Raw genomic sequence first — 14,161 nt, forward strand, 5'->3', positions numbered from 1 at the left:
AAATTTAACTCGAAACTTGACTGAAATATTTACACGTTTTATAATTTTACGGTGAGGAATATCTGCATCTTTCTCAAATGTGTGTCCTATGTTCACATTTTTCCAGTACATCAAATTCCAAGTCAAGCTTCAAAGAAGCAAAAAATAATAATTTTCCGAAACATATTCAACATTGATCTTATTTCAAAGATCTCGCCAAGACAAAAATTACAGTTCAAACAGATCTTCAATCGAACATCCGGTTCAGAATATATGAACCATTTTGTGTTCGGACAGAAAAATACACGTACAGATTTTTTTATAGGGGTGTGTGCTGTGGAGTGCGGATTAGTTTGTACAAACTGGGAGGTTGTATCTGTAAAAATGGTATAGTCCAACTTTTGACCAAAATCTGATCCATTACTTTTTCATCCAAGGGTCATGAATTTGCTGGTGCATTGGGTGCACAAATGGGATCGGTGCATAGGATACATTCTCGTGCTTTTCTATCGGCCGGCGCTTTCCTTCGTCTCCTCGTCTTGCCAAATTTTGTTTGGCATCTTCCTGCCCTGGACACCGGCAGTAGATGAAAAGCATTTCTCTGCCAAGATAGTCAATTTGTGTTGCTTTGAATAGTGGTACTAGTAGGGCGCGCCTTCGGGCTGTTCAGGTACAGTTTTTTTTGAAACTGGGCAAAAGATTTGCCACTTTCATTGATTAAGAAGAAGGTTTAGAGTTTTTGGCCAAAGGCCGAATTACAAAGACATCACTCTCGCGGCACTACAGTACTCAAATATTTGGCCCCTGCAAGGCACCAACACTTTGAAACATCTTTGATTCTTGCAACAAGAACCCTAACCGGCACCGCGGTGTTACGGAAGACGCGTGCATTCCTCTCGTTCCAAATTTCCCATGAGATCAACATCATAAGAGACATCATCGCCCGTCGAGACTGCGATGCGTTGGAGTCAATGAGGTTCCACCAGGCTTTCACCGAATGGACCGTCACCCAAGCTGTAGGGTTCACATCAACCAAGCCAAGCCAAGATTTGATCATTTCCCAAACTCGAACCGTGTAGCGGCATTGGAAAAGGAGGTGAGCCGCGGTTTCCTGAACTTGCTTGCAGAGGGGGCAGCGATCACAGTTAGGCCATCCACGGCGTTGGAGCCTGTCGGCCGTCCATATCCTATTATTGATCACAAGCCAAGCAAAGAATTTGCATTTGGGGGGAGCGCAGATCTTCCACACCAACTGTTGCATGTTGGAGTCAACTAAGCCCAGGAACTGGACCTTGTAGGCCGAGGACGCGGAGTAAGAGCCATCATTAGAAAGCTTCCAAGAGATAGAATCAGCCACGTCAGGGTTGAGTTGCACCACAGATAATTTCTCCCAAAGGTTGACGAACTCGGTCAGGTGTGTAGCGGAGGTGATCCCGTCTGTTTTGACTTGAGAGACCCAGAAGTTATTATCCAAAGCCTTCTGAACCGAACATCCCCTTCTTTTTGATAGGTCAAAAATCTTCGGGGCGATGTCTTTGGGTCTCATGCCATCTAGCCAAGCAGACTCCCAGAAGGAAGCACGAATACCGTTGCCAAGCAACACCTTGGTGGCAGCAGCAAAAATGTTTTTATCATTCTCATCGCAGGGGTTACCCAAGTGAACCCACGGCTTTACCGGATCCAACCATTCTGCCCAAAGCCAACGGATACGAAGCGCGGACGCAAACTTCCTCATATTTAGGATACCTAGCCCCCCATGGACCTTGGACTTGCAGACCTGTTCCCAGTTGATCTTGCATTCGCCACCGGTGACCTTGTCACAACCAGCCCAAAGGAAAGCACGCCGAAGAGAGTCAATCTTTTCCAGAACCTCAATTGGAAGGTTTAACGCTGTCATATAATAAATGGCAATGGCCGTGATGACAGACTTGACCAGCACAGCCCTTCCCGGAGAAGCCACTAGCATGCCCAACCATGGAGAAAGCTTGGACGCAATCTTGTCCTCCAGGGGCTGAAAGTGAATCCTATTCAACCTCTTGACCGACAAAGGCAATCCAAGATACTTCAGCGGGAAGGTAGATCGTTTAGCCGAGAAGGAATGCAGAATATCATCAAGGTCCAAGTGATCACATCTGATGGGGGCAACCATACTTTTAGAGCAGTTTGTGATCAGGCCAGTGACCTCACCGAAACAGGCAAGGGTTTCCGCAAAAAATTTGACCTCGGATTTAATTGGCGCAAGAAAGACCGCAGCATCGTCCGCGTATAAGGAGGCACGGATAACCATCGCATTTCCATCAAGAGGGTGCAACTTGCCTTGCTCAGTGGCCTTTTGAAGGATATGATGCAGAGGGTCAATTGCAAGCACAAAGAGGAGGGGGGAGAGGGGGTCCCCCTGTCTGAAGCCACAACCTTGTGATATTGGGCATCCAGGAACACCATTGAGAAGAACCCTCGACGAAGCAGTAGACAGGAGGGTCGAGACCCAGCCTGGAAAGCGAGGTGGGAAGCCCAGGTGATTCAGCAAGTCGAGGAGGAAGTCCCATCTGACCGAGTCGAATGCCTTTTTGATATCAAGCTTGAAGAGCAGAGCCGGGGTTTTTTTGCGGTGAAAGCGTCGGGCCAGGTTGCGAACGTACATAAAGTTATCATGGATACATCTTCTTTTGATGAAGGCGCTTTGAGCTTGGGAAACAAGGTCATTCATGTGGGGAGCCAAACGGTTGGACATGACTTTGGCGATGATCTTCGCGATGCCATGAATCAGACTAATGGGGCGAAAGTCAGAGATGTCTTCAGCACCATCCTTTTTCGGAATAAGGGCGACATCCGCAGTGTTCAACCAGTGCAAATGGGAGGCATGGAGATTTGAGAACCGGTTTATAGCCAGCATGACATCAGCCTTAATTATGGTCCAACAAGATTTGAAGAAGGCCCCGGTAAAGCCATCCGGACCCGGTGCCTTATCGCTTGGCAATGAAAAAATTGCGGCTTTGACCTCCTCCTCGGAGATGGCCTCATCCAACTCATGAAGGTCGCAATCTGGAATAGGAAGAATGTCCCAGTTGAATAGGAAGAATGTTCAGGTACAGGTATGCACCAGCTAGCTGTTGGTTCTTCAATCCGCCTAACATTGAGTTCGTTCGTTGAATTAACTTTCAACTTCGTGTATACATACTATTGCTGTCAATACCTTTTTTTTAGCTTATTGCTGTTAGTAACTGGTTAGCACTAGCAGTACAGATTGAACAAGCTTCAAGTACTGAGTACTCCCAGTACTTTGAGTGATTCAATTCCATGCGCCCCGACACTAATGTCCAAGCGAATACACTAGAAACGGCAATGTGCACACGCTCAAAGAAAGCTAGGAACGGCTTGGGTCTTACATGACAGACAAGCATGTTTTTTCTACAAGGAAGACAAGGTAGGCGCATGTCCTAATCTAAATGCCAAAAGTTCCTTTTTTTTCGAGGACAAGGACGAAGTAGTGAAAGTGTAAAGGAGGAGCCGATGGAGCATACTATGCAGAAAAAAGGAGCACACAACTTGCCATCGAAAAATCCCTCGGTGATGTCATCACCCGGAGAGGGTGCATATAACTCAGTAGCTAGTGAAAACATGGTTAAAGGTTACTTTACGACTTGATCGGTTGATAACTATGCTGCTAACTAGTACAGTAAAAAGCAGGAGGTTGGAGCTTAAGATAACGGAAGCTGACGTACAGACTAATCACCGTGTAATGTAAATAAATATACTAAAATAAAGCTGAGAGTGCCCCAATGAAAAGTACCATTGATATAATTAAGCTAGCTAGTCATCAGTGTCGAGAGTACTGAATTAGGCAGCCAAATTCTTCCGTGAAAGCGAGGATCTCTGTTGACTTTCAGTACTCACTCGCAAATTGCAACGGGTTTTCAGTTTTTTTTTAGAATGCAGGGATTTTCAGTTTACACACGGCGATGCATTCACTTGGCCCGTAACGTAATATTTTTTGATACATGGTCAACATTTTTCTATACACTTTAACATTTTTCATATGCTTGATTAACAGTTTTAAAAATGCATGATTAACAGTTTTTGAATAAATGTTCAACATTTTTCTGAATACATGTTCATCATTTTTTCCATACACATTTAATATTTTAGAATTATCGAAACATTTTTCAAATTATTTTTTAAAACAATACAAAGGTTTATTAATATTTTTTAAATACATGATCAACTTTTTTCACACACATTGTATATTTTTTATGTACAATAGAAACATTTTCTATATACATATTTAACATTTTTAAATGCTTTGTTAATATTTTATTCAATTTTTTTATATAAAGTGCTTTTTGTAATATATTTGATTTTGTTTAATATATTTGATCTAGAATATTTAGAAGTACTGTAAACAAAAGTAAATCAAAAGGAAGCAAAAAAGAAAACAAAAACGAGGCTGTGGCCTTCAGCGCACCTGTGCCGGCCCATCTCGCCCGTGCTTCAGGCGAGGGCGTATACGTTTATGGGTCAAGTGGGCTTACAGGATAACCTGAGGGCCTGAGGAGAAGCTATTGTGGGCTTATTATTGCCAGGGGAAAGAGATGACTAGCAATCAGGCCCACATTCTTCGCATCGCCGTCTTCACCACCGGTGAAGGCAAACCCTCCTCCGCGATGAACCACCGTGCGCATCAACCTCCGCGCCGAGCTCCAAATCAATTTGTTTGGGTTTCTGAAATGGATGCAGATGGAGATAGATAGGTCCCAGTTTTTCATCTTCTCCAGTTATTTCTGCCATCGGGATAATTTCCAGGAGGAGTTTGAGAGGGGAAGAAGCGGCGTCCAACTATGGCCGCCCTCCCCCCCCCTTCTCCTTACGCGTATGAAGCATTGCGATTTGTTGGGCTATTCATGGATTCCGTGACTCCTGGAAGCAACTGGAGCCGTTGTTTCAGCGACTGCGGGTTGGATTTGTGCGTCGCCGCAAACGATTATTCGTGATAGCAAATAGATGATCAAGTCCCTCGCAGTATTTTACTGATCAAGCCTGGACCGGCGCACGGATGGTGTAGCCGTGTAGGGATTTAACCTTTTTTTCCTTATATATGTATGGGTTGTAGTCTTGCAGATCCATTAGATGTGAGCAGGGTCAGGCAATGACACATTATTAATTACTTGTATCATTTTAGGTAAAGTAGGAGAGGATTTCTCCGGTCTATTGATGGCTTGACGCGCATACAGCCTTTGCATGACGTATTGCTGATGGGAGAAAAAATAGGCAAAAGATAAGTTCCTTAGTTAGCATTACCAATCCAATGCAAATCATTCCTGGGCATGGGGTTGCAGCAAAATTCGTGGTATTTCTATGGTACAGAATCACAGCAAAGCATATAATAAAGGTGAACGAACATAGTTCTCGAATACTTTCTCTGGAATCTACACGGCCTACTTATGTGGCTTGCAAGAAGCATCTTATTGTCAAGTTCCATCACTTATTTCGGTGAACTGCGATGGTTGACAGCAAAGATTTTCCAGGTCTTCCAGTGGGATGCATGTCAATGGAAGAACCATTATGTTTCACATAACCTCGCTACTATGAAATTGGCACTCTTGTCTTGTGTGTTTCCTAGCTCCAGCTGAACCCATTTAGATCGAATTTCTTGCTATTCTGAGTTCCATTATTTGTGTCATTCATGTTTAAATCCAATTTCGTTGCCTGGTATGTCATACTCAAGCTGTCTCTCCTCTCTTGTCCTTCTTGGTGGTTTGGAGGCCTTCTGCTTAGCTTGTTGAGAAACAAATCCTCGTGTCCTCTTTCTTTCATTTGCAGATCGAATGCCATGCCTCCAATCTCCTTTCCTTTTTGAGCAGAAAGGCTCATTGACAGGATATCTTGATCCTTTTGTGAGCCCTCGCATGCAGTTAAGCAGCTGTCAACTGATCCATCACCAAGCTGCATGGTCTGCCTTCGTAGCATCTGTGATCCTTCAATCTCCTCAAAGCTTGTGAAAGCATTATGGAAGCATTCTGTTGATACTTTTGAGACCAATTCTGATAGTTGTATCTTTGCAGTTTCTAGACCACCCGAGCCTGTATTCTGCTTTGCAAGTGTCTCGTGTGCCTTTTCCAACACTGATCGTAGGTACTTCCCTTGTGCTTCAATCCGGAGTTGCAGGTGTCTTTGCACCTGTTGAAGGGCATCATTAATTTGTTACGCATTAGATACCAGACCATCACTATTTTAGTAACACACCATTTATTTCTTCTCTTCAGGAGAATTAAAGCTGTGGTGAACTTCTACCATATATAAGCATTATTTTACATAGAAAGACCATGTACATGCAGTGCAAAGGAGCACAGCTCCAATATTTTCACACCGGAATATACAGAAAGTGTTGCCTTAAAGATTTACAGTTAATCACAAATTTTCTGATTTTTCTTACATGCTCTTTCATTACTCTACATATCAAGAAGAAAATATCGGTATTTTAAAAAATGATATTAGCACAACCTTTGAAGTTTACTTCTAATAAAATACTAAAATACCAAATGATGGTTAAGATAAGTTGGTCTGAGGCTCAAAAAAAGAAAGATAAGTTGGTCTTGCTTCATGGTGCTCTTTGCTTCCATCGTCCATAATTTTTTGTTGAATTTTCTGTATGTAGTAGTATATATCCGTGGTGCTCTTGTAGCTATTTTCTTTTCCTGTCTCTAGTGTATAGTCTCTAGATAATATATATATGCATCATACATTTATTGGATGGTCAGCCATAATGGACTTATAGTACTAGCAAGAAGTAATCCATTAAATGCATTAGTCAGGTATAGCTCATATTTATGCAGAGGGATGTAAAAAGTGAGTCTTGTAAGTAATATAGTTTATATTATGCTACTTTTGTACCTCCAGTTGTTCATGTAGCCGTCGCTGCACTTCAATTTGCATCTGTAGAGCTTCACCTATGTGCATTGATCTGATAAGATAGCAATTTGTTACCTTCTGTAAACACGCACAAGAATAGATTCATTTATGTCTTACTTGTTTGTCTGCGTATTAAGGTGGTGGCTGACTGGCGATCCATTTCCTTCAGATTGTTTCTCTGTTGCTATGGTGCATCCTACGGCTGGTGAATGGAAAAAAAAAACGCTCAACATCAAGCTTAATGATAGGCTCATAACATGATTGCGCTATACTTACCAGTTCTTGAATTTCCGACATTGGCTTGAACATGGAGATTTTTGCTTAGCCTGTATTTCTAGGTGAAAGACAAAACAATTTAGTATCTTGCTTGAAGAAATGTATGCGGAAAATTATGATATATTTTTTCTGTAAAAAAGAAAAGAAAACACTGTATTAAAATGCTATGGATACCTGGAGATGGCTCTTAAGATGATATAATGTTAGTCCAGGGACACCCATGAGCCTCATAATGGTTTTTGGGGTGGCTTCTGCCGGAAATTGAAGTGTTTAGATGTTAGCATCATTACAGTTGCTTCTATGGCAAAACTGTTCCAATGCATACTTACTGTCTGGTCCGCCGAGTTGATTTACTGCCTCCACAAAACGATCATGTAGCTCAGGGGTCCATTTTAACCTGGGCTTAGCATCAGTTGAGAGTATAAGCCCTGACTCTCCTGGAATAATTCCTCCTTGCAGAAGTAAGTGCCTCTCTGAAGGAAAAGTCTGCCTAGAAGCCAAGAGCTGGTTGTGGCTCTGGAGCTGTTGTTGATGATGATACATCTGACATAAACATATTGCAGGTTAGGATAGGTAGCAATATATCGAGCAAAACTAAACTTCACATGCATGACACTTGACACATCCCGTAGACTTGTACCTCTTCAGTTCCTGTTAGTAGTGATGTATGCTTGTGACTGCACAATCCTTGTAGGAACTGTCTGTTGCAGCTGTATGAGCTCTCTATTTCTGGTAATCAGGGGGGTTGTTCATCAAACCTTCAAGTTCTATTTGCTGAGAGTGAGATGACCTATGCTCTAAACAAGTACGCCTCTACGACTACTCATATTAAGATCTTATGCAGGTACCACCAGTCTTATAAGGCAGGCAACTGAGGAAAGAATTTCGAATCGTTGGAAGAAACACTTGAGCCTGACCCAATCTTCACAGCAACTGAAAAGAGATATTATCCTTATTCCTTTAGGTACCTGTGGACCCTATGCGCACAAATCTTTTTATTTGACAATTCCCAGAACACTCCTGCATTCTCATTCTGCACTATCAAATATGGTTTATATTGCTTTCACTTGGCACACATGAAAGGGGAGGAAACTAGAGGCGGTCATGTTATTTATTCAGCCTTATAGGAAAAGGAGGGAACCTTGTTCTCTGGACAGCTTTTAGGCGGTGGCTGTAGTTTTGTCTTTACTTGATTCCTGGATTACATCTTGCTTGCTTAGAACTAATTCCACTGTCCACTGCACTTACATTGTGGGCATCTGTACTTGGTCAGCATTGGTTTATGGTTATGATTCTGCATTTTCATAATCACATATGGTATTGCTTTATGTATTTTCAGCATACTCGAACATGATATACAGTTTATTATGGCATATATTTATTGGTTCATATGAGAACGGGGTTGCTAAATTTCTTATTGACTGAATGCATCTAGAAGAAGAATTGGATGAAGTTTTGCCTGCAAATAAAGCGAAGAAGGAACTCATTCTATTACAGATGCCTTTCTTGGGACTGCACAAAAGCAAAGTATGGAATAAGCATATGATTCCCTTTTGTCTCCTCTGGTAAGTTTTTTACTTGTTCAGCTATCAGGAAAAATTAAAGTGGATAGGCGAATCTGATCAGATGTGCATGTGTGTGAAGCGGTCTTCTGAATTTGATTGCTACTCCCTCCGTTCCTAAATATAAGTCTTTCTAGAGATTTCAACAAGTGACTACATACGGAACAAAATGAGTGAATCTACACTCTAAAGTATGTCTACATGCATCCGTATATTGTAGTCCATTTGAATGTCTAAAAAGACTTATGTTTAGGAACGGAGGGAGTAGTTCATAAGGCACATAAAGTAAGCTTGAAATTTACGATTTAGCTTCTTGATTTCAGTGCTCTATGTTGCCTTTCCTTTACATACGTCCTTGTACATCTGACTGTTTTCTTACAGTCTCACTTCCATCATTTGTCTTCTCCATGCTTTGATAGAAAATGCATCAAGTTCAGTTATAGATAGGTTCAACTGGCATAAAGTAAAAGTTGTGCAGAATACTCCTCTGTAATTTGGGAACAAAGTTCTCATTATGGAGAGAGTAGTCGGCACAGTTCAATAATAATAATTTAAGTTCACTCTAATTGGTGAGATTTTAATATAACATGTGGTCATCTTACCCTTTCATTTGCTCTGCAATCAAGTTGATGTTCAGGCTATTCTGCAAATCACAGATGCAGGATGCCCCCTCTTGTTTTTGGTGGAAAAATTGACGTGAAGTTTACAAAATTGTTCATATATAGTAAATCAAGTAGAATCAACTGTAATTTTGATACTGCACGACCGTGTGCATAGGAAAAGTTTGACAAGCTTATTCTTTTAAAGGTAACTAATAGGAGTGGTCCAATCCAAGATAACACCCCTTGTTGTTCTTTATAGCTTGCTATTTGTACATTTGGGTTGCTGTTATCTGGATCAACCAGTCCTCTCCAGAGTAGTTTAGGGAATCCATGTGCTTACCAATTATAAGTCTTTTCTGTTCACTTATATATTGAGGGAAGCAAATGGTACCCACCCACGATATGATATATGTACCTTGGCTCCGGTTCAACTGCGGCATGCTGGTGCTTATCTGTTTCTCCAAGTCGCTGCTAGATTCGTCGAGCATCAGCTGGGCATGGTGAGCAATGATGGCCGGTCATGAGGAGCATAAACTAAAACTGCTGTGCACTTCATGGAATGAACACTTTGTGGCCATCGCTTTATCTTTCGTGCTGAATCCGGTGAAAGGGGGTGTGGAGGAGAACTTTATCTTTGCGCACATTACATTCAGTTGTTGCTTGTTAAGTAAGTGCTTGGAATCATATGCTTTCTCTTTCTTTCTCCCTCTCTGAGCTCCCGGGAGAAGGAATAAGGGAAGGAGCTGGAGGAATCGGGGCGCTTTTTGTTTTTGGTAAAGAAAGATGTGAAGGAATATAACGCCTATCTCTAGGACACCTCTTGTGTGTGGACTGCGGAGTGGTTCTTTTTGTTCTACGGCGTCGCAGGCCTGGGCTGCAGGGCGAGCGCGAGACCAAGGGACCAACACCAGGCAACACGTGTGGACTGTTCCGTAGGTGGTATCTTGAGAGTTCAGAGCTCAGTCCATATATTAAACTTCCATCTTGGCTGCATGGATGGAGAAAGTGAAGCTGAACACGAACATCAGGGACGGAGATGGATAACCATTGTATATAGTCCAGCTGTTTCTCTTTTGAGATCGAATATGAAGCCTGTAAAGAACTTAAGATGCTTCTTTTCTTTAGAATCAAGAGCCTTTACTACTCCCTCCGTTCCTAAATACTCCCTCCGTCCGAAAATACTTGTCATCAAAATGGATAAAAAGAGATGTATCTAGAACTAAAATACGTCTAGATATATCCCCTTTTATCCATTTTGATGACAAGTATTTCCGGACGGAGGGAGTATAAGTCTTTCTAGAGATTCCAACAAGTGACTACACTCTAAAATATGTCTACATACATTCGTATATTGTAGTCCATTTGAAATGTCTAAAAAAACTTATACTCCCTCCGTTCCTAAATAATTGTCTTTCTAAAGATTTCAACAAGTGACTGCATACGGAGCAAAATGAGTGAATCTACACTCTAAAACATGTCTACATACATCCGTATGTTATAGTCCATTTGAGATGGCTAGAAAAACAATTATTTGGGAACGGAGGGAGTATATTATTATTACAAGCAAGCTTACAGTCTTGCTCAGTGCACTCAACTCTGAACTATAAAACCCCAGGAGATGTTTCGGTTTTGTGCACGTGAAGTTGCAGATGCGAACGTGACAAAACTGTATTTCGGTCATGGATTCCTCAGCAGGCTGCTTTCTCTTTACGTGTAGAGTGAAAGCAGGGGTTGGCTGGTGTGATGATCGCATAAAAATAAATTGAGGCAGACTCGTGAAGCTTTTACTAACCCCTCACAATGTTCACAATGTTTACAGGGATAAAAAAAGATTGCTAGGTTGGGCTAACCAAACATGACGGCCACCCCCTAATGAAAGTGCATGCTTCATGAGGTTGTGAGCTTCGACATTTGAACTCCTCCTAAACTCATGAATAAAATTATAAGAAATAAATGCCCTAGAACAATATACGATTTCGTTTTTTTGAGGGGTGCGATATATGATTTCATGGATGCTGTGATGAACGCCTACATTTTTTTTCGAGAATCTTTTTTTTCCCGAGAATCTGATGAACGTATGCACTCAAAATAAAGTAAAATCTGATGAACGCATAAATGGACTGGGGCCAGAGGGCCGCACAACGTACGGATGGACACCCACCTACGGCCTGCCTGGACTGGGCTGGCCTGGCCTCCTCACCTCAGGCGCCTGGGGTCGTGGTCCGGCCCAGTAGTATAGCCTTTTTTTGTCTTATAGCAGGTTTTCTTTAATTTCTCAAAAAAAGTTTTTTTTCTTCTGTTTCCACTTTTTTGCATGGTTTTCTTTGCCTTTCCTTTTTTCATCATTTTACTTTGATTTTCTTGGTTTTCCTTTGTTTATTCACCGCATTTCCCCGTTTTTCTTAGGTTTTTCTGTTTAACATCGTTTCTTCACCGGTTTTTTGTGGTTTTCTTGCTTTCACTTCATTTCTTCACTGGTTTTCCTTGGTTTTCTTAGTTGTTTCTGTTTTTCTTTGTTTCTTCATCAGCTATCTTTAGTTTGTTGGCGTTTCTTCACCAGTTTCTATGGTGTTTTATTTCTTTTTATTTTATTTATTTTTTCTATGCATGTCTATTTTTATACAATCTATATTTTTAGTGTACACATGAAATACTTTTTTGATACACGTCGACCATTTATTAAACACACGGCGAACGTTTTTTAATTATATGTTTGGACATTTTGGGGAATAAATGTTAAACCTTTTTCCAAATACATGTTAAACATTTGTAATGGCAATAAAGATTTTTTAAAACTACGTGAACATTTTTCCCTTCTTGTTTTCTTTTTTCCTTTTTTAACAAATTTCTATATTTTTTATACACATTGTACATTTTTATATACATTAGGAATATTTTATTGACATTTCATATTTTTCAAATACATGATTAAAAGTTTTTTTCAAGTACAGGTTTTTGGTGTCTATTTTTTCATACATATTGTACATTTTTTATATGTATAAAACATTTTTATACACATCTAACATTTTTCAAATATATGATTAACACTGTTTAAAACACTTGTTTTTATATATTTTAACATTTAGAAAATACACGGTGAAACATTTTTGAATGTTATGAAACATTTTTTTAACCTTCGGGGAGCTTTTTGTAGATTGTATAAATATTTATTTTAAATGTCATGAACGTATTTTTGAAATGTGTGAGCATTTTTTAAAATGTAACATACATTTTTTATTGAATGGTACAAAACATTTTTTGAATTACACAAATACTTTTTACGTTGTATAATTTTTTTAATAAAAAATTCACATAATTTTTTACGCGTGAACATATTTTAAACGTCACCAGCATTTTTTCTGAATTAAGCTAACATATATTTTACGTTGTGCTAACATTTTTTAAGATTCATAATTTTCATTTTTTTTTGTTAATGCTATGTTTTGGTATATATTTATTTACAATATTTTCGAAAATAAGAACAAAAAAGACGAAAAGGGGGGACGCGCACTAACCTGGAAGCTACATGGGCCGGCCCATTTTATAGTGATGCTTGACGTGAGTGCACGCTCGGTCTTACACTAAGCCTTTGTCGTGGGCCGACTTAATTTATGCATACGAGCGTCTGCATTTTATGATGAGAAATAAAGTTAAAAAGAACCAACAATGCTCTTAGGCTTGACATGTTGAAAGCCTATGGCAGAGTGGAGTAGAACTATTTGGAGTCCATTTGATCAAGTTGGGTTTCAATGAGCGGTGAGTGTCTATTGTGACGAGTTTGGTTAGATCAGTGAAATTCTCAGTTTTGTTCAATGGAAAGAAGCTTCATGAATTTAGACCTTCTCATGGTATCTGTCAAGGGGACCCTATTTCATGATCCATTTTCTTGTTAGCAGCAGAGGTCCTTCCATGCCTCTTAAAATTCAGTGTCAAGTAATATAATCTGGGTGATATTTAGGTGGTGCTGCAAACTCCACTAGTTAACCATTTATTGTTTGCAGATGACAACTTGCTATTTTTCTAAGCAAATGGTGTGGGGATAGTGGATGTTAACAAAATATTTGATATATATTTTTAGAGTTCATGTCAATGCATAAATTGTGAGAAATCATCTATTTTCTTCAGCAAGGGATGTTCCATTGGCGTTAGAGAGGAGGTGAAAGGTATACTTCATGGTGCTAATGAATACTTGAATGAGAAGTACCTGGGCATGATGTTGGATGTTGGGTTATAAGAATGGTGCATTTAAATATATCAAGGACCGCTGAAAGCACAAGTGCTCCCTGGGTGATTTTGGTAATTAATGTCAACATATCTCTTGTTGGACTAACACCTTTACCTAGTATATTTCAGATGAGTTCAACAAATGGCATGGCAAGGACAAGAGGATGTGGAACCCCTGCAAAATGCTAAGGACAAAAATTGGCAAAAGCTCAAGACTCTTCTTTTTCATTTTAGTGATCTAAGATCACATCGAGTCCATAGGAAAGCCCATACTATTAAAATGGGATGAGGTGTTGCTTAATGGTCTACTTGCTCAAAGTGCTTCATGATATTGCTCCAAAACCCTCATCCACTTTCTCATTTCCACATATGTCCAAAACCCAAAGTCAAACTCGGCCCCACCGAAATGATCCATCCGGCGCCACCGAGTTTAATTGACATAGCCACTGCCAGAAACCCTAGACAATTCGGTCACACCGATACGGATCTCGGTCTCACCGAGATGGCCTTGCAACCTCTTTGTTGCCTATTGTAATTATTTCGGTCTCACGAAATATGCAATCGGTCCCACTGAGTTTGCTTGACCAACTCTCTGTTTGCTCGTTGCTGAAA

The 14,161-nt window shown here is 40.4% G+C and overlaps 1 protein-coding gene across 1 annotated transcript; it reads right to left on the bottom strand.

Moving 5' to 3' along the window:
• Positions 1-5,241: 5,241 nt before the first annotated feature.
• Positions 5,242-8,056, bottom strand: LOC123097597 (myb-related protein 2). The gene is made up of 7 exons (XM_044519378.1): positions 7,802-8,056; positions 7,491-7,704; positions 7,336-7,412; positions 7,162-7,219; positions 7,003-7,087; positions 6,868-6,937; positions 5,242-6,153 (listed from the first exon to the last, which is right to left on the bottom strand). The coding sequence occupies exons 2-7, from the start codon at positions 7,702-7,704 to the stop codon at positions 5,593-5,595; spliced, it is 1,065 nt and encodes a 354-aa protein (XP_044375313.1). The 5' UTR covers positions 7,802-8,056; the 3' UTR covers positions 5,242-5,592.
• Between the last annotated feature and the right edge of the window lie 6,105 nt (positions 8,057-14,161).

This window comes from Triticum aestivum, chromosome 4D (assembly GCF_018294505.1).
Source record: "Triticum aestivum cultivar Chinese Spring chromosome 4D, IWGSC CS RefSeq v2.1, whole genome shotgun sequence".
Classification (NCBI taxonomy): Eukaryota; Viridiplantae; Streptophyta; class Magnoliopsida; order Poales; family Poaceae; genus Triticum; species Triticum aestivum.